The sequence below is a fragment of the Narcine bancroftii genome, chromosome 5 (assembly GCF_036971445.1).
Source record: "Narcine bancroftii isolate sNarBan1 chromosome 5, sNarBan1.hap1, whole genome shotgun sequence".
Classification (NCBI taxonomy): domain Eukaryota; kingdom Metazoa; phylum Chordata; class Chondrichthyes; order Torpediniformes; family Narcinidae; genus Narcine; species Narcine bancroftii.
Window position 1 is genome coordinate 50,164,508 of NC_091473.1, and position 26,708 is coordinate 50,191,215.

A 26,708-nucleotide genomic window follows, 5' to 3' on the forward strand; every position below is an offset into this window, starting at 1 on the left:
CCTGCACAAATCCCATTTGTTCTCACCACAGTCCCTTCCAATCCCCTCCCCCAGATTCTATTACACACCTATGCACAAGTGGCAATTTATGGCAGCCAATTAACCGACCTCTCTGGAATGTGGGAGGAAATCAGAGCATCCAGAGGGGAACCCATGTTGTTCTTTTGGACTTCAGCAAGGTCATGCACGGTAGGCTGATCAGAAAGTTCAGATCACATGAGATCCAGGGTGAGATGGCCAATTGGGCCCTAAATTGACTTTTTGTTAAGAGACATAGCGTGGTGATGGAGAGTTGATTTTTAGACTAGAGGCCTGTGTGCCATAGAGATCAGTGCTGGGTTCATCACTGGTTGTCATTTATATCACTGATATGGATGAGAATGGAGGTGGTGTGGATAGTAAGTTTGCGGTGACAGTAAATTGGTGGTAGAGTGGACAATGAGCAAGATGAGCTCCGATTACAATGGTGGAGGCGGGCACATTTACAACCTCAAGTTGTATCTATCCTGTATCTACCCTGTTAGCACTATGAATCTACAAATATGATCTTTAGTCATCCATGCAAGGTGGTTGTCCCTGAGATGCATTGTCCATCCCCAATTGCCCTTGAATGGAGGAGCTAGTTATGAAACAACCACCTTGACAGGCCAGGAGTCACATACAAACCAGACTAGGTAGGATTGGCAGATGTCCTGCCTTGAAGGGAAACCAGTTGGATAATCAATGACAATCCAGTGAAACAAGAATATCTGAAGATGCTGTGATCACAGTAAATACACAAGATAGCTGGAGAAACTCAACAGGTCCCGCAGCATCCATAAGAGGAAAAGATATATGACCAACATTTTGGGCCCGAGCTCTTCGTCAAGATACAATCAATAAGAATCCAATTGTTTCTTGGTTATTATCAACACTAGATTTTTTAAAATTCTGATCGATATAAATTTGAATTTAGATTCCAGCTACTTATGGTGGGAGTCAGCTTGTGTCTTGGGATTAATGGTACAGAACTCTGCCCATTAGCCAGTCACTTAACCTGTTCACTGAAGGCAGGACATGGGCCTGAACATTCTGGCGTGCTGTACGAAGTACACCATTCATTCATTTAGAACATTTTGTTTCCTAGGAGGTAAATGGGGGTGGGGGTGTGCAAAGATAGAGAAAGAAAATCAAGATAAAACCACATAAAACAGGCTCAGCAGGGCTCCTAATTACTGAAGGATGAACTTGTATAGACACAGTTGGAATGAGAAAGTGGAGAGGGACCAAATTCTTTTGGATGGAGGGGTTTTACTCCCTTGTGACATGTGCTCATGCTGTTGTTCATTCACACACACAAAATCACAGGCTGTCAGTAGCATTTTTTTATTCCAAACAATGCTGACTTTATATTTCAAATTAATTGTATGTTCATTGTAAAAGGACCTATTGGTTCTGTGAAGTGAAGCCCTTTCCAGTTTTAAGAGTCAGGGAGAGCATTTATGTATCATCTCAGAGCAAGGATAGCACTGGTTTAATGCCGTGGAGGTCCCTCTACACTATTCAATTAGATACTCCCAAGGCAGGAACAATACGAGTTAGTCGCGGAAGAAATCTCCCTCCACACAATCTCATTAAACACTTGCAGGGCAGGGACAGCACAGGATAGTCACAGAGAAAATCCCCCTTCCACACTATCCAATTAGACACCACAGGGCAGAAACAGCAATCGTCAGATGCAGTTCCTGTGTCCAGGAGACCATTTTCCATGTTAGCGTGGTAGCCCCTCTTTGAGTACCTGAAGGAACAGCTCCACAAGTTCTGGTCATACTTCAGTGCCACACTCCTGGCCATTGTCCATTAGTGAGGGGGAGCAGGGTGTGGGGACAAGTCAGCAGGATCCTCCTGGACTTGGCTCAGGTGATTTCATGGGTCTAGGAAGCAACTCATTGAAAGAGGAAGAGTATACTTGTCATTGGTTTGTCAGGACTTTATCCATTTGAATTTGAATAGTGAGAGGAGATCTGATACTTAATTCCCTGAAAGTGGCATTACAGGTGGATAGGGTTGTAAGAGAGCTTTTGGCATTTTGGCCTTCATGAATCAAAATGTTGGGTATAGGAGTTGGGATGTTATGCAAAGGGATATGCTCTGTAGTGTCCACAGAAGACATTGGTGAGGCCAAATGTGGAGTATTGTGTGCAGTTTTGGTCACCTAACTATAGGAAAGATATCAATAAGATTGAAAGATTACGAGGATGCTGCCAAGACTTCAGGAACTGAGTTACAGGGAAAGGTTAAACAGGTTAGGATTTTATTCCCTGGACCATAGAAGAATGAGGGGAGATTTGATAGAGGTATTTAAAATTATGAGGAGTATAGATAAAGTAAATGGAAGTAGGCTTTTTCCACTGAGGTTAGGTGAGATACAAACTGGAGGGACAGGGGTTAAGGGTGAAAGGGGAAATGTTTAGGAGGAATATTGGGGGGATCCTCTTCACACAGAGAGTGTGGAAGAATGCTAAGGGACCAAGGGGGACATACTGAACCTATGTAGTCTTCTCTGAAAAAGGCATTGGTACACTAGAGAAACAAGCCAATACAGCACAGAGACAGGTCCCACCATGTCTGTGCTGACCATGTCTAATCCCATCTTCCTGAGCATGTTAACTGACACAAAGGTAGTGGTAAAGTTGGGGAAGTGGCAGGTCCTGAGGTCACAGGTTGCAGAGGTGGACATTTCTGCTGCATTTCGTGGTCCACAGAGACTCAGCCACATCTGTGCTGAGCCTTTCCCATTGACCCGTTGATCATGCCACACAGCACAATGTGAGTACTGTAGTTTGCCCTCACTGTGTGTCAAGTCACCTGCTAATGTTATTGTGGACAGATACTTCTGTCACTGGTAGAATGATGAGGATAAGATCATTAGTCTATTCCTCATGTTGGCTCCCTCAGTACTTGCCACAGACTTTCTCTGGAGCCCACATCCTTCAGGATTTGGCCGGCTCATTCAGTGATTGTGCTCCCAAGCCACTCCTGTTGATGGACATTGAGGCACCCTACCCGGAGGAGATTCTATGTCCTTGTTATTTTCAGAGCTTATTCCAAGTGTTGTTCACCATGGATGAGCATCATCTGGAGGAGGTCAGGAGTGGCCGTCAGGTGAAAGTTTCAATGTCTGACCGGAAGTCATGAGACAAGTGTTTCTTCCTCCAGTTGATATCCCACTGTGCTGCAGCCATAGGTCAGGACAAACCCAGGGACTTTGACACATTGCAAATACAATATCAGTTCCTCCACTCTGGGCTTATTTCTGAGGAGGATGTTGCCAGGATAATTGGGCTGGGAGCAACTTTGCATTCAATGCCATGCAATCCACCTGGTCTTATTTTATCTCTGTTTCGTTGTCATAGCAAAGGTCCCAGGAGTGAGTTGCACAGGCACTGGAGGACCATCGAACATCAAGTCTGACCCAGACCCAGTCAGAATGGCACAATCCTTCCCTTCCATGCCATCTATGAAATGTATAGGTTTTTAATGTGGCCATGGTTAAATCCCAGATTGTAAACTGAATTTAAATTCCACATCTGCTTTGTTTGGATTTAATCTGGTGCAGTAATCATTAGTGTGAAAGGTTACGGCTTTCAGCCCACCCTTCAAGGCAACTCTCAGCTAAATAATGGCTTTAAATTCCATACTTGCTTTCATGTCACATTCTTAAGAGCCATCAGCGGGAGGGACATTTCTCTCCCTCTTGGTCCCTCAACACCTTCCATCGTTCTCTGGTTGCCTAGTCACTAATGTAAAAGTAGTCCTTAGCAATTTATCTTATCAGAAGAACCATTATGCATCCTGCATGAAGGCAATAGCTGCTCTGAGAAGTTCTCCACAGGAACTGGAGCACAAGGCTGGCTTCATGCAAGGAACAGTTCATTAAAATTGTAAATTGTGACCAGACAATCCCAGGAGGAGGTGGTGAATGGTTTGCCAGCATGTGACAGCATATCTCTACCACCCGAGGCTCATTAATCCAGATCTGATAATAGAATACTGCCAAGAACCCTGTCGATCTCAGAGATTTGATGTGTTTTCATGCATCACGCTGTCAGTGATCGCAAAACTCAGAACAGGCAAGAGGGTTCCACGTGGCAAATTCTGAAAGAGAAAGCAGCTCAGGAATGAAGATTCTGTGAGCGATTTAAAGAAAGTTTTGTAAAGTGTTGATGTAAAGACAGGCCTGGCAGCCAAGTTGTGCACGGCAGGATCCCACTAAGAACAGCAGAGAGCTGATGATCTGTTACTTCTGTTCCTTTTCCAGTTGCATCCATTGAGAGAAAGATGTTGATGTCCTCTTATTTACCTGAATTTAAATCCCCATCTGAATTCACGCACCTGGAGAATGGTTCAGGCACCAGGCACAAGCATCACCACAACACTACTTATCCTCAGATGCTGTGATGAAGGCATAAAAGAAGCTTGTTTTCATTGGCTGAGACAGGGAATACAAGGGCAGGAAGGCCCTGCTAGAACCTTGAGAGTATATGAGTATTAGGAGCTAGTTGTCTTGATGCAATTGTACAGATGAGGTTGCATTTTGAATAGGGTGCAAAATTTTGGTCTCCTTAAGTGAGCAGAGATGCTAGTCCCAAAGAGGTTCAGCAAAACATAGAGAATAGGTGCACAAGAAGGCCATTCAACACTTTGAGCCTTCTCCACCATTCAATATGATCATGGTTGATCATACGCCATCAGCACCCTATTCCTGCTTTCTCTCCATACCTATTCTCTTTGGCCATATCCAACTCCATTTTGAATACCTGAAATAAACCAGACTCAATAACTTCCTGCGGCAGGGAGTTCCACAAGTTCACAACTCTCTGAATGAAGAAGTTTCTCCTCATCTCAGTCCTAAATGGATTCCCCCTCTCTCTTTAGACTGTGACCCCCTTGATATGGATTTCCCCAACATTGGGAACATCAGGAACATTCTTCCTGATTCACTAATCTATAAATTACAGAGAAGGTAGTCAGCACCGACAGACTTCCCCCAACAGATGCAGTGCACTGGGTCCTCTGTGTACTATGCCATGGAAATAGATGCTGTCGTCGTTATGTTAGTCAGCCAGAGAGCTGAACCTTTGCCCTAAGGATACAAGTTTGAATCCAACCATAAAGCTGGATAACTTTAAGTCATTTAGAGAAATTTTTCAAAATATTAGTCTCAGACATAAATATTGGGATTGTTGTAAAATCTCACCTGGTTCTCTAGTGTCCTGATAAGGAATTTTTCCATCTTTACCCACCCTTGACTATAATATGCATCCAGACATTAAACACTGCTCAGTTCAAGGGCAATTGGAAGATATTTTGGCAAAGTTTACAACTGTCTATATGTGATTCCAGACCAACCTGCAAGTTTCAGTCAGTTCGGAGGAGGAGAACTTTTTACAACCAGTACAAAGTAAACCCAACAATTCGTACAAGGAGTTTCTGGGATTAGTTCAAGTTTCAAGTTCCAGTTTATCCGATTGTACCAGTGAAACCCAACTAAATAGCTTTATCCAGTCCACTGTTCAGAACAGTGCAAAACATGTGTACAGGCATTACACACATACAAATGATACATATACACAGTACATATGTACATGTATTGAAATAAATATTCTTAATAAATAGTAGAGTCATGGAGAGTTGTTTTAGCAGTCGTTCTGCAGTCTCACTGCCCATGCGAAGAAACTGTTTCTCAGTCTGGCGGTTCTGGATCTGATACTCCTCTATCTCTTTTCCGATGGGACAAGCAGAAAGATGCTATGTGGGAGGCAGTCGGTGTCCACAATGATTTTACATGCCCTCTTCAGACAACAATTCCAGTAGATCACATCAATGGAGGGGGGTGGGGAGGAGGGGGAGAGCACAGTGATCATCTCTAATGCTCTTATGATCCTGTAGATTGACCTCTGATCTAATGCTCCACAGCAACAGTAGCACACTGTGAGGCAGCCAGCCAGGACGCTCTTGATAGAACTTCTGTAGAGAGTGGCCAGGAAGTGCTTAAGTGAGGAGATGTAGTGCTTCCTGGATAGGGCACTAGTTAAGTGGATTCCAAGGAACTATCTACTCTTTCTACCACAGAGTTATTAATGTGTAATGGAGGGTAGTTGTTCCTAGTCCTGAATCCACAATTATCTTTTGTCTCGTCCATGTTGAGACTCAAATGGTTACTCTCGCACCATATCATGAAATTTTCCACCTCTTCTCTGCAGTACGACTCATCATTGTAGCTAATGAGGCCGCCGACTGTTGTGTCATCTGCAAATCCGATGACTCCGTTGGAGCTGGATCTGGCGATGCAGTCATCGGTCAGTAGCGTGAACAGGAGCACACAGCCCTGAGGTGCTCAATGTTATGCTGCCTGCCCTGGACAAACTGTTGGGAAGCCCAGAATCTAGTTACGGAGAGGGGTGTTGTGTTCCAGTGACGATGGCTTCTCCAGTAGCCTCTGGGGAATGATTGTATTAAATGGTGAGCTGGTTGATGAACAGCAGCCTGGCATATGAGGCATTGTTCTCCAGGTGGGTCAGAATGGAATGGAGGGACAAAGCTATTGTCAGTTCCATTGTCAGTGGAATGGTTCTGTCTGTAGGTGAATTGAAATGGATCCAGTTACTCTGGGAGGTATGCTTTGATGTGTTCCATCACCAGACACTCAAAGCATTTCATAATTGTGGAATTCAGTGCCACAAGGTGGTAGTCAATGTGGCCTGTTACTGTTGGCTCTATGGTACCAGGATGATGCTGGCTGTTCATGTGCCATCAGTACCCTATTCCTGCTTTCAAGTAACTGCAGCAGTGATGTGTTGAACCTGTGTAATTTGGTCTGCACAGTCCTTCAGTACCTGACCAGGTATGTTGTCTGGTCCTGCTGCCTTGTATGGGTTCACCTTGGATAGGGCTCTCCTGACCTAAGCCATGGCTATGCGGGGGGCCTGTTCATCAGGGGGACACGCAGCTGTCTTTGGCATCAGTCTGTTCTTCTCATTGTACAGTCTGTCCTAAGAGAGGTATCATTGTCTTTAATAAGGTTGTCTTGTAATCTGTTATTGTTTTGATCCCTTGCCACATGTGCCTCGTTGCCAGTGTTGCACAACTCTCTATGGATCTTCTGTGTGTACCCATGCTTTGCTTTCTGAATTGCTTAGGATACTTCAGTCCTGGCTGATCTTTGTGCCAACGTCTACTGTCCTGGCCTATTTCAAGGTCTGAGAAGTTCACAGACCTCTGTGTCCAACCATGGTTTCTGTTATCCCTGGATGTGTCGCATTCGATTTCCATGACATCTTGATGGACTTGGCAATGTAGTCAGTCTGAGCTCATGTATTCATCGATGTTTACTTAGCCACTGTAGGTTGGCTGCCGCTCCATCTCCCCTCCCCCTTGACTATGTCCTGATCTCCCTATGAACTGACAGTTCATATTTCCAATGGTCTGTCTGCCAGGGTTAACAGGACAGATATGTAGACCAGAATCAAAGGTGGGGGCAACCATCAGGGTGGAACGTCTGGGCTTCGCAGATGGCTCTAATGGTTCACCATCATTTGCCAAAGGCTGAACAGGAACTGCGGCAATCACCATGGCTGTGAATTCCCTGGGCACTGGGAGTGTGTGCATTTCATCATCAGGTACTCTATCTCCGCTGAACAGAAGGTTTTTACAACAGATAAATTGGTACACCAATTCTCACCGATATAAATCTACAGTCTCCCTCCTCAAGTCTTGCCAGAAGCAGCCGCATCTTGGTCTACCCTGAAGGAGATAAGGCTATCTTGTTGGATCACTGAATCGGGAATGAAGTCATGGAGCTACATTTCTTTGATCACCAGAGCACAGGAGCCCTGCAGTTCTCGCTGTTGCAGGAACAGCCTCAGGTAATCCATTTTCTTCTCCAGCAATCTTACATTTGCGAGTAAGGTTGTTAGGAGTGCAGATCCAAATGGATTAACTCTCTGATGCTGGCCTGCTTGCTGTGCTTCTGTCTTCCTGCACTGTGCTTCCAATAGAATTCCATGTGTTTCCATCGATTCACTTCCTTCAGTAAACTAAAACTGCTCAATAATTTACCAGTCTGATCCTCCAGTTTGAAAGTCCAAATTTTCTCTGGTGTTTCCCGATCAGAGACAACTATTTTGCAGCCGAAATGGCTACTGCAACCTTGTGCACCTTCATTTTTCTTTGAATGAAGGTGGATAAGTGGAAGGAGAAAGGCCAGACTATTGTGCAATTGCTGATGTTTAAAGGAAATGACAATGGAGGTCAAAGAGTAACATTTATGGTGGACAAATTATTGGAATCCATTCTCATGGACAGTTGAAATCTTTATTTACAAAAATAACTATTGATCAAGGGCAGTGATGCACCATCAATAATCACAAAGGTCTGAAGTTGTGAAACGGATGGGCTTTTATTTACTAAAGAGTGGAACAGCCGTCAACCTCATTGACTGATCGAGGCAGAATGGAATGGGGAGTGTGCAAGGGGGTATGGGTAGGATTGGCCTTGGGAGGCGTGTCCAGCCGCCAGCAGCCAATCATAGCATAACAGTGGTTTACCACAGGCAGGCAACATGGATTTGTTTAAGGAGGATTTTCACTGAGGAACTTAATTGTATTCTTTTAGTGGATTGATTTGGGTTGCATGCTTGATAGAGTCCACTTAGATTTTAGTAAATCTTTTGACAAGGTCCCATCAGGCACATGGGTCAAAAAATCAGAATCAGAATTTATTGTCATGAACAAGTCACAAAATTTGTTGTTTTACAGCAGCATCAAAGTGTAAACGTGCATATAAACCACGTTACGTCAGCAAATTTGTAGGTAGCACACAGTCATGATGATGGTCTCATTGGATCCAAGGAGTGTGGTAAATTGGATGTAAAGTAGTGGAAGGAAGCAAAAGATAACAGTTGAAGCTTACTTTGTGATCAGCGGGGAACTATAGTGATTGGTGCAATGCCCTGACTTTTGTGTGTGTGTGTGTGTGTGTGTGTGTGTGTGTGTGTGTGTGTGTGTGTGTGTGTGTGTGTGTGTGTGTGTGTGTGTGTGTGCGCGTGTGTGTGCATGCATTTTTTTTAACAAAACAGCACAGCAAAAAGCCCTTTCAGTCCATGAAACCCATGCCACCCAATTGTAATCCACAAATCCCATCCGTTTTGTTCAGTGGGAGGAAACCGGAGCACCCCTAAACCTAAGGCATGGAAATCCACCCTGCCTCCCTGGGCTGGGGAGGGAGGTTTTTCCTCACCTCGCTGATGTAACTCCTTCTGCTCTTGTACTTCAGGGAGGATTGGTTGCGATTTATGTCATTCATGACAGACCAGATGACATCGCCGGGGCAATTTTTATTGCTCCATTGGTGGCAGTGAATCCTGAATCTGCAAAGCCATGGAAGGTAAAAGATCAGCTGACTCATCAATCGTCTCAATAAAAGATGTCCATGTTTCTCATCCTTCCTGCTCTCTATTATTAGAACCATAGAATGCTGGAGCACAGAAAAAGACCTTTTGGCCCATCTACTCCATGCCAAAGTATTATTCTGCCTTGTCCCATTGACCTGCACCTGGACCATATCCAAATTTTTGTTGTCAAAATCAAGCCTGCATTCATCACTTCAGCTGACAGCTCATTCCACACTCACACCACTCTCTAACTGAAGAAATTCCCCTAAATGTTCACCCTAAACTACTCCCCTTCACCCTTAACCCATGTCCTCTGTTTCTTGTCTCACCCAACCTCAGTTTTCATTTATTATGTCTATACTTCCCATAATTTTGTATACCTCTATCAAATCTCCACTCATTCTCTGATGCTTCAGCAAATAAAATTCTAATCTGTTCAACCTTTTCCTGTAACTCAGCTCCTCAGGTCCTGGCAACATTCTAGTACATCTACGCTGCACTCTTTCAATCTTACTGATATATTTTCTGTAGTTAGGTGGCCAAAACTGCACACAGTCCTGCAAATTTGGCTTCACCAATATCTTATATAACTTCCCCATATCATCTCAACTCCTGTTCTCAATACTTTGATTTATGAAGGCCAATGTGCCAAAAAAAAACCTCTTTTCATCCCTATCTAACTGTGATGTCTCTTTCAAAGTTAAGTAATCACTAAAAAGTTAAATTAGAAAGTATTCTGTCTGAATCCATTGCAGTTGGGGTGGGAAATCCTCTGCTCAAGGCCTCAAAACACTGCCGAGAGTTGGGAATGCAGCTCAGGCATCTACCCTACCCTGCATTGCATATGCTTCCCACTGCCTTGGCAAAGCAGCCAACATATTAAAAGGTCCCTCCCACCCTTTTCACTCTCTTCTCTCCGCCTTCCCATTGGTCAGAGGATGCATGAATTTGAAAGCAAACTCCTCTAGTTTCAAGGACAGATTCTTTCCCATTATTATCAAACTTGAAAGGACATCTCCTTAGTTAAAAGATGTTTTATCTGAACCTTTTCTCCATCACACTACACTCTGAACTTATTTTACCGATGGTAATTAAGTATGGGTTGATTGGATAGAATACAAAGCAAAGTTTTTCACTGCATCTTGGTACATGCGACAGTAACCAATTCTATTCGTTGGAAGGACATAAGGAAATAGTCTATTTTTGCTTGGAAGGCAGAGATCCCTACTCTTGGGGCTCAACTTGCAAGCCCATCTTTAAAAAAAGTCCACAAGGAATGAAAAGACCCCTCATTCTCAATCCTGGGGAATGAGCAAAACATTCTCATTGAAACGTACAGAGATCTCGTTGGGAACACAATGATCTTTTGAAGCTTGCAATGGCCAGCCACACACTCTGCCCCTTTGAAAGAGACGCATCTCACTTCATGCAGGAAAACACATTCTGCTATTACGCTGCCTGCAGACGAGGAAGCGGAAGCTCATTTTCAATTGGCAATGACTTACATCTGTGTGTTTATGTTGAGGTTTAATTCTCTGTTTTAGAAACTAGAGTGGGCCTTTCATTTTCCTTTTTGATAGATTAGCCTCATGCCATTTTCTCACTATGCTCAAACTTTTGGAAATCATCGAACTACCTCTCAAACTTCAGATGAGTGTTTCAGTGAAAGAATATTAGTCTGAACTGACGCTAATCCTCACAAATGAATTTTGAACAATTCCCTGTGCAATAACTTCCACTAAACTGTGGGAATGTCCTCATGCATACACAAGTTGCTCTCATTCAGAAAAAAAAGAGCTGCATTTATGGAATACCTGTCACAGCCATTTCAGAGTCTATCCAATCAGAGCAATATTTCTGATTTTTCATTTAAGTTTAGACACAATAACAGGCCCTTCCGGCACATGAGGCCATGCCTCCCAAATACACCAATTAATCTACAATTCACTTACGATTTTGGAGGGTGGGAGGAAACCGGAGCACTTGGAGGAAACCCATGTAGACACGGGGAGAACAGATAAACTCCTTACAGATTGCTCCGGATACGAATCCTGATCGCTGGTGTTTTGCAAACTGTCACGCGAACCATTCCGCCCACAAATGCTGATATGTGACCTTTGCTCCACTGTGGGAATCTGCCAGCCCTTAGTAAAACAAGCTCCCATGAACACCAATGTGATAATGACAAGACAATCTTGAACCTCTTGAATGAGAGATGAATATCGGCCCCAGGACAATGGACAGGGTTCCTCTGCTTTTCTTCTAAGTGGGAGCTTTGTAATGTTCCTGAGAGAGACTTGCTCAACATCCCAAAGAGAAATGAGACCACTCGGCTCCTCCATCCTGCCCTTTAATATGATCTTGACTGATCTGCCTCAGGCCTCAACTCTCTCTGTTCCTGACCCACACATCTCTATCCCCTGATCTTTCAACGGCTATTGGACTCTTGAACCCGCCCCACCCCCTCCCCCTTCCCCATACTACTTTAACCTTAACCATTAACTCTGGGATCTCCGAAAGCTCTGATTGCACCATTCAAATTTTTTTTTTCTTGGATTCACTACAACTGTGAATATTTACTGTATCTATCCTTTGATACTTATTATCTCTTCTGTCTTGATGTATTGTGGTAATTTAATTTTTCGGTGCATCTTCTATGCCTATTTGCCTGCATCAAGTAAGAAATTTTTTGCACCTGTATCTTGTACTATGCATGTAATATAAGCTCTCATTGACAATTGTCTACTGCCAATTTAAATATATCTAATGAGCTCATCTCCATAACACTAAGATATTGCAGAGATTTACTTCCCTCTGTGAGTAGGTATTGTGGATTCCTTTCTGAATGCCCAAGAGTATTGACCTGGATATTCAAGTCTGAGTCATTGGAGAATGAATTTATGATAATGAGCGTATTGTTATACATATTGTATAATGTACATATGCACTGAAATTCTTACTTGCAGCAGCTGAAGGGTACTTTGTAAAAGTCTACAATAGTACACCTTAAATTAAAAATATAATAAAAACAAATAAAAGATGGATAGTTTTGTACTTGGTTAACTGTATATTTATTATCTATTTTTTTGTGTATTTATTGTCTTTTTAATTCAATTAAGAATTTATTTTGGAGTTGATTTTAGTTGTTATGTCATTGCTTTTTCACTAAGTACCTGTTCAACTGCAATAAGTAAGACTTTTGGTACATTCAGTCCCGTCCATTCCCCGCCCCCCCCCCCCAATAATGTTTGGGACAAAAACTCTTGTTTCCTTTATTTTCTCCTGTACTCCACAGTTTTAAATTTGTAATTAAGTAATTCACATGTGACTAAAGTGCACATTTCAGATTTTATTCATGGTTATTTGTATACATTTTGGTTTGATCATGTAGAAATTACAACACTTTTTACACATAGTATATAACTCCGATTATCCAAAATGGTCAGGACCAAGCCCATGCCAGATAAACATTTTTTGTTTTCGGATAACTGGTCATCTTTTAAAACAGCCCAGTCACTTGTACCAATGTTTAAACAACAAGGGAAGGCTTTCTAAGCATTAAAATAATGTTGAATGTTTAATTTCTCACTAAAGTAATACTGGCCACAATACCGCCGCCGATCACTGAGACCTCCCAATCACCATCGCTGATCCCGACACATTCCCACCACTGTCGCTGATCTCTGGAGAGGCTTTCCATGCTGGAACACTCACTGGCGAGTTGATGGGCTTCTGTCTTCCTGGTCACTGGAGCTCCCAACGCCTGAGTCCCAACTCCAATTCCTCCATTAGGCCTACTGCACACACACACCAGGAAGTCCAGTGTGTGTGTGTGTGTGTGTGTGTGTGTGTGTGTGTGTGTGTGTGTGTGTGTGTGTGTGTGTGTGTGTGTGTGTGTGTGTGTGTGTGTGTGTGTGGAGAGGGCTCAGAGTTGGCGTTGGGAGCTCTGGTCTGCTGAGGAGGGAGGGGAGGGGAAGGAAGATGGAAGTGAGGGGAGGGACACTACTGAGCATGAGGTCCCACTCCTGCCCAGGAAGCTGCTCTCCTTGATGGGAGAGATGGAGAGAAAAGTCAATAGAGGAAGGTAAAGAAGAAATGGAAAAAGAGAGGGGAGGGAGTTAACTGAAACAAGGACAATGGTCGTTCTAATTTCATGTTGGGTGAATTTTTTTCAACCTATGAGGTCAGTTCAGCTCAAAAAAAATTCAGATAAATGAGGATTTCTGATTTTTTTTGGATAACTTCATTTATCTGAATTTATTTAGGAGAATCTGATTTCGGATAATTGGAGTTGTACTGTAGTTCCTCCATTTCAGGGCACCATAATGTTTGGAAAATTTGGCTTCACAGGTGTTTGTGCTGACTCAGGTATGTTCAATTGCTTCATTGGTGCTGGTATCAGAGAACTAGGCTTGCTTCTAACTTTTGATTATCTTCGAAGACTGTAGTTGCCTTTTTTTCACATGCGGACCTGGGTTGTGCCAATAAATGTTAAAGAAGCCATTATGGGGCTGAAAAACAAGAATAAAACAGAAGAGACATCGCCCAATCCTTACGATTACCAAAATCAACAGTTTGGAACATCATTAAGTAGAAAGAGCGTACTGGTGAGCTCAGTAATCGCAAAGGGACTGGTATTCCAAGGAAGATCTCCACTGCTGATGACATAAGAATTCTCATCATAATGAAGAAAAATCCCCAAATGCCTATGTGACAGATCAGAAGTGCTCTACAGGAGGTAGGTGTGGCTGTGACAATGACTTCTGTCTACAGAAGACTTCATGAAAAGAAATACAGAGGCTACATTGCAAGATGAAAACAGGATAGCCAGATTACCATTTGCCAAGAAGTATTTAAAAGAGCCTGCAAAATTCTAGACCAAGATTAACCTGTATTGGAGTGATGGAAAGAGCAAAGTGTGGAGGTGTAAAGGAACTGCCCAAAATCCAAAGGAAACCATCTAATTTATGAAACATGGTGGTGGGGGTGTTATAGCCTGTGCATGTATGGCTGCCACAGGTGTTGGTGCACTTATCTTCATTGATGATGTAACTGCTGAAGGCAGCAGCAAAATGTATAGAAACATCTTATCTGCTCAGGTTTGAGCAAATTCCTCCAAACTCATTGGACGGTGGTTCATCCCACAGCAAGACAATGATCCCAAACATACAGCTAAAGCAGCAAAGGAGTTTTTCAAAGCTAGAACACTCTTGAATGCCCAAGTCAATCACTCGATCTATATCCAATTGAACATGCATTCCATATGCTGAAGGGAAAACATAAGGGGACAAGTTCCCAAAACGTGCAGGAGCTGAAGATGGCTGCATTAGAGGCTTGGCAGAGCATCACCAGAGAAGATCAGCACTTGGTGATGTCAATGAATCACGGACTTCAAGCAGTCATTGCATGCAAGGGATATGCAACAAAGTACTAAACATGACTGCCCTGAAATGAGGGAACTATGTATAAAAAGTCTTGTAATTTCTACATGGTCAAACCAAAATGTATACAAATAACCTTGAATAAAATCTGGAATGTGCACTTTAATCACATGTGAATTTTAAACAGTGGAGCTCAGGGGCAAATAAAGGAAATCATTGTCCCAAACATTATAGAGGGCACTGTATGTACACTGTATCTGACAATAAACTCATTACTATTAATATTAATAAATATTCACAGTTACCATGGTGCAAGAAAAAAAATAGTGGCGTTGCAACATGCAGATAATCCTTTTCAGGTGTCAGTGTAGTCTATGATTAATCTACCAAGGGGAGGTCAAGAGAAAGAGACTGTTCTTGAACATGGAGGTGCTGGTCTTCCGGCTTCTGTACCTGCTGCCTAAAGGTAACAGCGAGAAGAGGTTGATCCCGGAACTAATAAGTCAAAAACTGCAGTTGGTAAAAAAAAAACCCCAGGGAGCATCCATGGCTATTGAGACAGAGTGAACATTTCAGGTCAATGGCCTTTCATTTGATGAATGGCCATTTTCTTGAAGCTTAATGAACATTAACTCTGTTTCTTTCACCAGAGACAATCCCTGTATTGTTAGCCAATTAATCCAGGTCTCTGGTCTGCTTGTAATCACTTTTTTGTATTTTATTTTTGATTTTCAAAGACTCATACAAATCCAAGCAAACAACACAATCTCAGCAATAGTATATAACACTCAAAGACTGTTCCCCCACCCCTCCGCCGTCCCACCTCTCCCCCACCTCCCATACCCGAATGCCACAAGAAAAATATTATACAAATTAAACACACAAAAAAACAATTATTGGTAAAATCCTAGACTCTTAAAGGAACTTAAGAAAAACCACAAGTAACCTGAAATTTAAAAAAAGGAACAAAATATAAGGGCACATCATTTGTGCCATGACCCACTGCATTGATCTCAATCATTCCACCACTGACACAGATTGTTGTCTTTCATTTATTCAGAAGGGGTACCAATGTGCTGCAGATAGTGTTACCACACCTGAACAAATGTGTCATAGTTGCTCCTTATATTCTCCAGCAGAATACAACTCTGCATTTCCATATTCCATCGTGTAATATTTAGTTGGGAGTCAGACTTCCATGTAACTGCTATACATTTCCTGGCTACCGACAAGGCAACCTTCACAAACTGAATTTGGTATTTCGACAGTTTAAAATTTACATCCATAGTTTCCCAGAAGGTACAATTCCAGATCCTGTGGAAAATCCACTTTTTAAATTTTTTTCAGATTGTCCCCCAGGTCCTCCCAGAAGGATCTTACCTTTGTAACAAACCAGGTTGAATGCATAAAGGCTCCAATCACCACACCACACCTCGAACACATTTCAGAGATTTCTGGTTTGGATTTATGTAATTTTTGCGGTGTGAGGTACAGTTTATGCAGGAAATTATATGTCATCAACCTGTATCTTGTGTTAATGACTGCTGTCATGCTGTCCAAACACAGGTCCCACTTGTAATCACTTGAACATTATTACAAGCAATAATGATGACATAATGTGCCTAAGTATAGTATGTTAAAGTTGAATCAAATGTTGGCCAGGACACCATAAACTTTTCTTGGTCTTCCTTGGGTGTGGTCTGGAGATTCCAACCAGCTGAACTTGCAGTTTCGTGCCTCATGAACTGTAATGGTTAGAACCTTGTGTTTTTTGATTCTTAGTTAATTTTGTGCCTGTCTCTTTAAGAGAACTATTGTTTGTAGTGTAACCATAGTGACTATAATATAATACGTTGTAAAATCTGCCCAGCCACTAACGGCTTGCTCATTATTCTACAAGATGTAAAGGAAGCATGAGCATGAGAAAGTTTTGTATCTCTTTAAAGTTTGTGTATCTCTTTAAAAGTTTTTTATATCTCTATTATACAGTAAATGCTTTGTTATTCATCATTAATGACAACATAGGTATAGTGAAGTTGAATGAAATGTTGGCCAGGACACCATAAACTTTTCTTGGACTTGCTTGAGTGTGGTCTGGAGATTTCAACAAGCTGAACTTGCAGTTTAGTGCCTCATGAATTGCGAGAAAGATCATATAGTGAAGTTTGAGTCTCTATTGTCTGTGTGGTGTCATTGTTGCATTGGTTATCAAACCATTCCACCATTCTATTCCATTACCTTATCCCACAGTCTATGTCATTTTGAATTATTAAATTCTGCCAGACATTCCTTTTTTTGAATATTTATGATTTTCCAAACTTTAACTCAGTTATCAACATTATCAATCTCAATGTTAACAATACCAATATTGACTATAATTTACAATTATCAATTCTATACGGTTTTCTGCAGAGTTCAAGCTCTTTCTGTCCCCCTCCATCTCCACCCTGTACCTTCAACATTTAACACTTAACACACGACATTGAAGACATTCACAACAAAGGTATGAAACATATATCAGGGTTTTATGGGTTTGTCACGACACAGTGGCCAGTGCTTAGGCTGTTTTCTTCTCTTGACTTTTCCTGGTTGGGATGGGATGGAAACACCCGCTCCATCCCCCCCACCCCACCCCACTGATGGAGGGATAGACGGGGAGGTAGGGCAGTGAGGCATGATGGTCCACACTATAATCATACTCCTATGGAATTTAAGTATGGTTGCCAAATTTTCAAAGAAGTGTTAGACTTTTTTCTTAAGTTGTAAGTAATTTTCTCCAGGGGAACACAACTTTGCATTTGCAATGCTCAGGGAGGAGTCGGATTTCCAGGTAACTGCTATGCACTTCTTGGCCACTGCTGATACAATCATTACAAATTGGATTTGAAATTTGGACAGGTTCATTGTAAATCTTGTGTCCATTATGTCTCCCAACAGGAACAACTCTGGATCCTGTGGGAATTCCTTACCTATGATTTTTTTTCTTGGAATTGGCCTAGTTCTACCCAAAAGGGCCTTACCTTAGTACATGTCCAGGTTGCATGCACAAAGGTTCCTGTCTCAATGCCACATCTAAAGCATTGGTCTGACAATTCTAGTTTAGATCTGTTAAATTTTCACGGTTTCAGGTACAGCTGGTGTAGAAATTTGTATTGTACCAACCTGTACCGCGCATTAATGATTGCAGTCATACTAGTCCAACACAGGTCGGACTAACACCACTCATCAATTGTTATTCCTAGGTCCGACTCCCACCTCTGCCTTGGTTTGTGAAGGCCTGGTTTATCTCCTTCCTCTTGGAGCAAGAGATACATTGCCCAGAGGTCCCTGCCCACTGAAGTTATGGGCAGGGACATCCACCTATTTAAGTCCTCCTCAATTCTCCCAAGGGGGTATAATTTAGTTTATATAAATTATTCAAGTTATTGTCTATTCTGACTCCTAGATATTTGATCCCATTTTGCAGCCACTTTAAATAACTGTTCTCTTGATATTGACTTTAATCCCCCTTAGTAAGTGGCATGGTTTTGCTCTTGTCCCAATTAACCTTATAGCCGGAGATCTCCCCATAGTCCTCCAGAGTAGAGCACAGCTTGGAGAATGAGTATGTTGGGTCTTTCAGATACATCAGTCTGTCATCAGCAAATAAATTGATTTTATGTTCTTCCTGGCCTACTCTAAATCCTTGATGTCTGGATCCTGGAGAATGGTTAGTACAAACAGGACTGGAGATAGCTGGCACCATTGTCTTCTTGATCTTGTTAGTGGGAAAACTGGAGAAATTTGTCCATTGGTCACAACTTTAGCCTTGGGAGCATGGTACAGCATCCTTATCCAATTTATAAAAGTTGGCCCTAACCCCATCTTTTCCAGCACTTTGAATAAAAAAATCCCACTCCAATCTGTCAAATACCTTTTCCGCATTCAGGGACACAGCTAAACCCCTCTCATTTCTGGTTCTACCAGACATTCCTTACTCAGTTTGATGAAAGATTCCCAGCTTTGTGGATACAAGCTTCAAATTCTGTATATTTCAGTGGATAAGATGACCTTCAGATAAGACCAAACTCCAATTTCAGTCTGAATTTCATGGTTTTAGCTCATTTTGGTGTTATAAGATGACCCCCAAACATACCCATAGTTGTGTTGACTGAGCTGGTGTCGTGTTGACTGAGCTGGTAGGCATGGCTGGTAGGTGGGTGAAGCACCGTCACGAAGTGATTTAATGTTACACAGGAGTTGTTAGCTCAGAAGATGGATACAATGGAAAACTATAATAGATGAAACAATATAAAGATAGTGGGCCTTAAGGAAGATGAAGAAGGCAAAGATATGAAAGAATTTATAAAAGAATGATCCCAAAAGTCCTGGGAATGCCAGAAATGCAGGAAGGAATCAAAATAGAAAGGGCACACAGAACATTAGCCCTGAAACCACAGTCACAACAAAAACCAAGATCTGTTTTAGTAAAATTCCTGAGATACACGACAAGAGAAAATATATTGGAGAAGACAATGAATAAAATGAGAAAAGACGAAAAACCACTGGAATACAAAGGACAAAAATTTTTTTTCTACCCAGACATAAGTTTTGAGCTCCTAAAGAAGAGGAAGGAGTTTAATGCAGCAAAATCAATCCTATGGAAGAAAGGCTATAAATTTATGTTAAGATATCCAGTGGTGCTTAAAATAGTTATCCCGGGGCAGCAAAACAACTGTTCTTGGATCCGGCAAAAGCATGAGAATTTGCAGAACGCCTGCAGGACAGAAAGAGAGATGAAGAGATGTAACAAGAACAAAGAATGACAACAAACTACATATAAAGAAGTGAAAATAATGTATAAGTAAGAACTAAAGGAGGGAAGAAAAGGGAAGTAAGGGAGAAGGGGGGCAGAAAAAGAGGAAGGGTTAAAAAAAAGAAATTAATAACAAAGTGATTCACTGTTCAGTCTGTTGCTAGCTTCAGTCTTAACCTGTAATAAAATCTTTCAAAAAGTGCGGTATCTCTAGTGCAATGGATGTTACAGAGGATAATTTAATTTGAGACACTGACGACGAAGCTGAAGCCAACTCATCAGATTCAAACTGGGACCCATATGATGACAGTGTAAACAGTGAGACTCCGGATGTGCTTGCCCAGTTCTTTGCCTCAGACGATGAAGGAAGAAGTTTTCAAGGATTTTAAATGTGCGTGGCATTTTATGTTTATTTTACAATTCTTTTATTGGTTTAACACCACATTGGTAAAGGATTTTAGTGCAAAATAAAAATTGTGTACACTACAACAGCCTTTTTTTTAATATACCGATAGCTTAAATTTTTGTTTTAGGGTGAGATCTAGGCGGTTATGGCACCAATCAAGTGGTATTTTGAATAGAATTTTAAGGTCACTGTTTTAGTGTCTGGCCTATAGGTCGACCCTTTTATTGGGGTGTTGTTTGGGTGCTTCACATGTCGTTTTATCCACCAAAATAAATGATACATCAAAATTTCTAATTGGATTTTAAATTAAAATGTTACATTTTTAAAATGTTATTTACAACATGGTAAAAGCCAATTCTGGCCATTGAAACCCCTGCTGCCCAATTATCCTACACTCCTGTATGTTTTGAAGGCTGGGGGAAGCCAGAGCACTGAGAAAAGCCACGGAGATCATAGGGAGTGCTGGATCCAGTCAGTGCTGGATTCGAACCCATGTCACTAGTGCTGTAATAGCGTTAAGTGGTTCCTGTGCTGTATTGTTATGATCTTTACATAGAACTAGTTTGGCAGGGAGATGGGGTGGGGGGGGGGGGGTGGTGTGGTATGGGGTGGGAACGAGAATGAGAGTGCAGAGAATAGGGAAGGAGGTCAAAAGCATGATGTTATATGTCATTTGTTATTGAGGAAGGACAGGCAGGGGACAAGACATGAATGTAGTCAGTTGGAGGGATTGAAATGTGTCAGTTTCAACGCTAAGAGTATTTGGAATAAAGGGGATTAACTTAGAGCATGGATCAGTCCATGGAACTACGATGTTGTGGCCATGTCAGAGACTTGGCTGCAAGAAGGGCAGGATTGGGTGATGCAGGTACCAGGGTTTAGGTGTTTTAAAAGGAATAGGACAGGAGGTAAAGGGGGGAGGGATATTGGGAATAGCATTACAAGTCACAGTGATAGAAAGAGAGGACATTGCTGAGGGGGTGTCTACTGAGATGGTATGGATGGAAGTCAGAAATAGGAAGGGAGCAATCACTGTAATAGGAGTGGTCTATAGGCCCCAAATAGCCCTTGGGATACTGAGGAGCAGATAAGCAGGCAGACTTTGGAACGGTGCAGGAAATACAGGGTTGTTGTTATGGGAGACTTCAACTGCCCTAATTATGATTGGCACTTCCTGACTGCAAGATGGGTAGATGGAGCTGAATTTGTCAGGTGTGTCCAAGAAGGATTCCTGATACAATATGTGGACCAGCTGACGAGAGAAGAGGCCATACTGGATCTGGTTCTGGGTAATGGGGAAGGGGGGTGTGAGAATTTTGGTGAGAGTGAACACAACTCCCTGAGCTTTGACATAGCTATGGATAAGGATAAAAACAAACAAAATGGTAAAGTGTTTAATTGGGGAAGGACTATGATGGGATGAAGCAGGAACTAGCGAGAGTAAATTGGAAACAGATGTTCAAGGGTGAAAGCTCAGAACTAATGTGGAGGAAGTTTAGAGACCACTTGTGCTGGGTTCAAGATAAGTTTGTCCCAATGGGACAAGGAAAATATGGTAGAAAAAGGGAACCATGTTTGATGAAGGAGGAAGAAGGAAGCTTACATCAGATGTAGAAAGCAGGAAACAGGAAGGCCTCATGAGAAATATATGGTAGCCAGGAAGGATCTTAAGAAATGACTTAGGAGAACTCAAAGGGGGCATGAGAAGGCCTTGGCATGAAGGATTAAAGAGAACCCCCAAGGCGTTCTATGCGTATGTGAATGATGATGAGAATGAAGGTGGTGCCACTAAAGTAGGCAACATGTGCCTGGAGGTCCTAAATGAATACTTTGCTTCATATTCACAAGAGAAAAGTACCTGAATCAGGGCAAGGTCAGAATAGAACATATTTGTGTGCTGGACAATGTGGAGATTAAGGAAGAAGAATTGTTGGATCTTCTTAAATATATTAAGATTGATAAGTCCTCGGGGCCAGATGTGATATACCCAAGTTCCTGTGGGAAGTGAGAGAAGAGATAGCTGGGACAGTGGCTACGATTTTTGAGTCGTCTTTGACCACAGGGAGATACTGGAGGATTGGAAAATGGCAAATGTGGTCCCCTTGTTTAAAAAAAGGTAATGGGGAGATTCTATGGAATTATAGGCCAGTGGTGTGTGAACTATTGGAGAGGATTCCTAAGGAAAGTATCTATGAGCTTTTAGAGCAGTACAGTTTACTCAAGGATAGTCAGCATGGCTTTGTGAAGGGAAGGTTGTGCCTCATGAGCCTAATTGAGATTTTGAGGAGATAACAAAGGACATTGATGACAGTAGGATGGTATACATGAATTATATGGATTTTAGTAAGGCATTTGACAAAGTCCCCCATTAGAGACTTATTCAGAGAGTCATGAGACATGGAAACCATGGAACCTTGGCTGTTTGGATAAAAAAAAATTGGCTTGCCTGTAGAAAGCAAAGAGTAATAGTGGAAGGAAAGTATTCTGCCTGGTGGTCAGTGATTAGTGGAGTGCCACAAGGATCTATTCTGGGACCCCTGCTCTTTGTGATCTTTATAAATGACCTAGAATCCGAGTTGAAGAGGAGAAAAGATGAGACAGTAAGTTTGAGGATGATATGAAAGTTGGAGGAGTTGTGGATGGTGCTGAAGGTTGTCATCGGTTACAAAAGAATATAGAAAGGATGCAGAGTTGGGCGGAAAAGTGGCAGATAAAATTCAATCCAGTTAAGTGTGAGGTGATACATTTTGGACAAACAAACTAGAAGGCTGAGTAAAGGGTTAATGGTCAGTTACTTATGAATGTGGATGAATAGAGAAACCTTGGGGGTCCAAATCCATACATCTCTCAAGGTTGCCACACAAGTTGATGGGATAGATAAGAAAGCCTGTGAGATGTTGGTTTTCATTAATGCGGGGTTTGAGTTCAAGGGTCAAGATGTTATGGTTGCAACTCTAAAAATCTCAGGTGAGACCACATATAGAATATTGTGTTCAGTTTGGTCACCTCATTACAGGAAGGATGTGGAAGCAAAGGAGAGGGTGCAGAGGAGATTTACCAGGATGTTGCTTGGATTGGAAAATAAGCCTTATGAGACAAGTTTAGCAGAGCTGGGTCTTTTATCTTTGGAGCATAGAAGGATGAGAGGAAACTTAATAGCGGTCTACAAGATTATAAGAAGCATAGATAGCAGCAAATTAGATCAAATATTTGGGGATTAAAGTAAATAATGACAAAAAATTATTTTAAGTTGAATTATCTCCCCTTATTGAAGTTGAAGACAATTTAAATAAATGGATTACACACCCGATAACTTTGATTGGTAGAGTGAATTGTATTAAAATGAACATATTTCCTAATCTACAGTACCTCTTCCAGACCCCCCCCCATCACCACTACCATAGAAATTCTTTCAAAATTTGAATAAATTAATTAGTAAATTTTTATAGAAAGGTAAAGTAGCTAGAATCTCCATGGAAAAATTAACTAGGAAATACAACATGGGAGGATTACAACTTCCCAACTTTAAATACTATTATTGGGCAGCCCAGATGAAGTTTTTCACTTCTCTCTTTGATGGAGGAGACAAGCCTTCATGGGTATAAATTGAATTGCACAAAGTTGAGGAAAGAATGGCAGAAGAATGTATATATAAATGGGCTGTTAACTTTATTTTTTCTGGATAAGAAGCACCATCAATAAAACATGAATAATTTAATTGGTACGAGGGAAAAAAAACCTCAAAAATGCCCTTCTTTCAGAATAGATTAATTCCTTTAACTATGGACAATTTAATTCTACATGCCTGGTTCCATCAAGGGTTCAGATATGTAGAAGATTGTTATGTACAAGGGCAATTAATGTCATTCAAACAATTAAAAAATGAATACAATATTTATAATAATACAATCTTCTGTTACTTTCAATTAAGAGTTTTTCTCAGAAGAATTAGGATCGACTATGATGTTACCAGAGTTCAGTGAAATGGAGATTTTAATTTGAAAGGGAACACAAAGAAATTCATATCTGTTATGTATTTTTTACTTCAGTCGGGTACTCCCAAACAGGAGTTATAGAGATCAAAGCAAAGAAGGGATTCATACTTGAATATTAATATCGACGATAAGACTTGGTCGAATTTATGTCATGATTGTATGAACAATATAATTAATGTAAGTTAGACTGGTACAATTAATTTTTTACATCAGCTATTTCTTACCCTGCAAAAATTACTTAAATTAATCACTAATTTTTCTGATTTATGTTTTAGATGCGGGGAAGAAACAGATACTTTCTTACATTCTACCTGGTCATGTTTCATATTGAAACTCTTTTGGGAAAATTTAAGAGATTTACTAAAGCAAATTATTGGGAAACAATTGCCTTTAAGCCCAAACTTATTTGTCTTAGGATGTAAGACCTAAAATGACGGTGTCTAAGTACCAATTAGAGTTTGTTAAAATTGCATTGGTAGTGACCAGGAAATGTATTGCTTGGAAGACTGATTCTCTTTTGGAAATAGCCCATTAGAATACTGAAATGCACAGATGTGTTTCCCTGGAGAAAATTACTTAAAATTTAAGGAATAAGTACAACACGTTTTTGCAGGTATGGGAACCTTACCTACAAACTGTAGGGTTGAATACTTGAGAAATAAGATATTAACTCTTTTTTATTCTTACCTTCATTTTTCTTCCTTTTATTGAGATTCAAACAAAAATAATTTTTTACACAGAGAGTTGTGGGTGCCTGGAATGCCTTGCCAGGGATGGTGGTGGAGGCTGAAACATTAGGACAGTTAAGATACTCTTAGACAGGCACATGGAAGGAAGAAAAATAAAGGATTATGAGGTAGGGAAGGTTTAGTATTTTTCTTTAAGGAATATGTGGGCCGGCACAACATCAAGAGCTGAAGGGCTTGTACTGTGCTGTAATGTTCTATGTTAACATTGGACCTCAGGAACAGGCCTTTCGGCCCACATGTTTATGCTGAACATGATGTCCAAATCAAACTAAAACTGCTGCATGAACTAGAACAAATATCGTTCCACCCTTTCATATTCTTGTGTCTGTCTAGAAGCTTTGTAAACACAACTATTGAATCTGCTTCCGCCACTACACCTGGCAGCCCATTCCAGGCACACCACTCTCTGTGTAAAAACAACTTGCCCCACACATCTCCCTTAAACTTCCTCCCCCTCCCCTTAAATACATGTCCTCCGTGTGTGACATGGGATAAAGATTCTAACTATCCACCCTATCAATACCTTTCATGATCACATAAACCTCTATCAGCCGCTATTCGCTATGATCCATAAACAGTGTAATTTCCAAATGTATTTGTGTCCCTGAGTCATGTCTTTAACTGCCAAGTATGTTTGAGGAACTTAACAGTGGAAAGTTTAGTGGTTGCCCAAGACTTCCTATCCTGATGAATGGGGAATCCTCTGAATAATGATCAATTTCACATCCTAGTTCCTGATTCGTGGCTTGATCCAGAGATCACACATTTGGAGATGTACACTGTAAGTCCCAGCTTTATAGATGAATGATAACCCTTGGACTGATTTGGGTAAGGTACAGCTCCACATTAGGGCACACACGTTACCTATACTTCCCGTGCTTCCTCCTCTCCAGGTGTTCTGTACCAGGCTAATGCACCACCTGGTGCCAAACATGCCTCTGGGCAGCATGAATCCACACTGGCTATCAAGAGATGAAAATGAGGTGAGTCTGCTGAACATTTTCCCTTCTCTTGAACAAAATAGATGTGTGTGTGTGTGTGTGTGTGTGTGTGTGTGTGTGTGTGTGTGTGTGTGTGTGTGTGTGTGTGTGTGTGTGTGAGAGATGGAGAAAGAAGTCGGGGTTGAAGTTGGTGCATCAACGGACAAAGTCAGCATGACATCTTGACTCATGGGCTCGAAGTATGAACATCTAGGAGAATGAGAGACAGAGTTCTTCATCAAAAGGAGATCTGAGGGCTATGTTTTCCACACAGGGAGTAGTGAGTACTTAGAACAAGCAGCCAGAGGAGATGTTACAAATTCTCATCCAAGTTTATTGTCACATGTGCCAAAAGGCAGTGATAAAGTTTGTTTTGCAAGCATTTCATCGAGACATCTTGTACATAATGTAGCGATAATCCAAACTTCCCTCCCCAACATGATCTCCATCTACATCTCCCGCTTACTTGGAAAGGCAGCCAATACACTGAAGGACCCATCACACCATGGAACACTCTCCCTGCTCCCTCCTCCCATTGGAGTGAAGGCTGAAGAATGCACAAGCAACAGGCTCAAAGATGGTGTCTTCCTTTCAGGCATCAGTCTCCTGAATGAACTCCAAAATGGTGCTCCCTTGCTAATTGACCTTCCTCTCATTGCATTTACTGTACTTGGCTGCATGAATGTTAGAGATAATGCAGAAGGACTCTTCTCACTGTACAAGGCACAATACAAAAGTGCAAAGATACAAAGATAGATCAGCAAAAGGCAACACCCAAATCTGAGAGAATGGAGTTAGTCATCTTCAAAGTGTTAGTGTGGATGGGTAGGAGAGAAGAGCAGTTGTTGGGGTGGAACAAGATCTGCTGGGAATGGCTTGCAAAGTGTCCCTGCACTCCAGTGCAATTTTGTTTTAACAACATTAAAGTGTTTGAGAGGAAGGGTGTTGAGGGGCATGGGTCTAAGGTAG

General features: G+C 41.5%; 1 protein-coding gene across 5 annotated transcripts in view; it reads left to right on the forward strand.

The window, feature by feature from the left end:
- The window catches only part of mgll (monoglyceride lipase), a 71,610-nt gene that overhangs the window by 37,150 nt on the left and 7,752 nt on the right, over positions 1–26,708 (forward strand). For 3 of the 5 annotated variants that reach the window (XM_069937386.1, XM_069937385.1, XM_069937390.1), the window contains 2 exons: positions 9,316–9,426; positions 25,653–25,742. In XM_069937386.1, the coding sequence (XP_069793487.1) occupies positions 9,316–9,426; positions 25,653–25,742 (201 nt within the window). The remainder of the gene's footprint in view (positions 1–9,315; positions 9,427–25,652; positions 25,743–26,708) is intronic. The other 2 variants (XM_069937387.1, XM_069937389.1) reach the window with 2 other exon arrangements.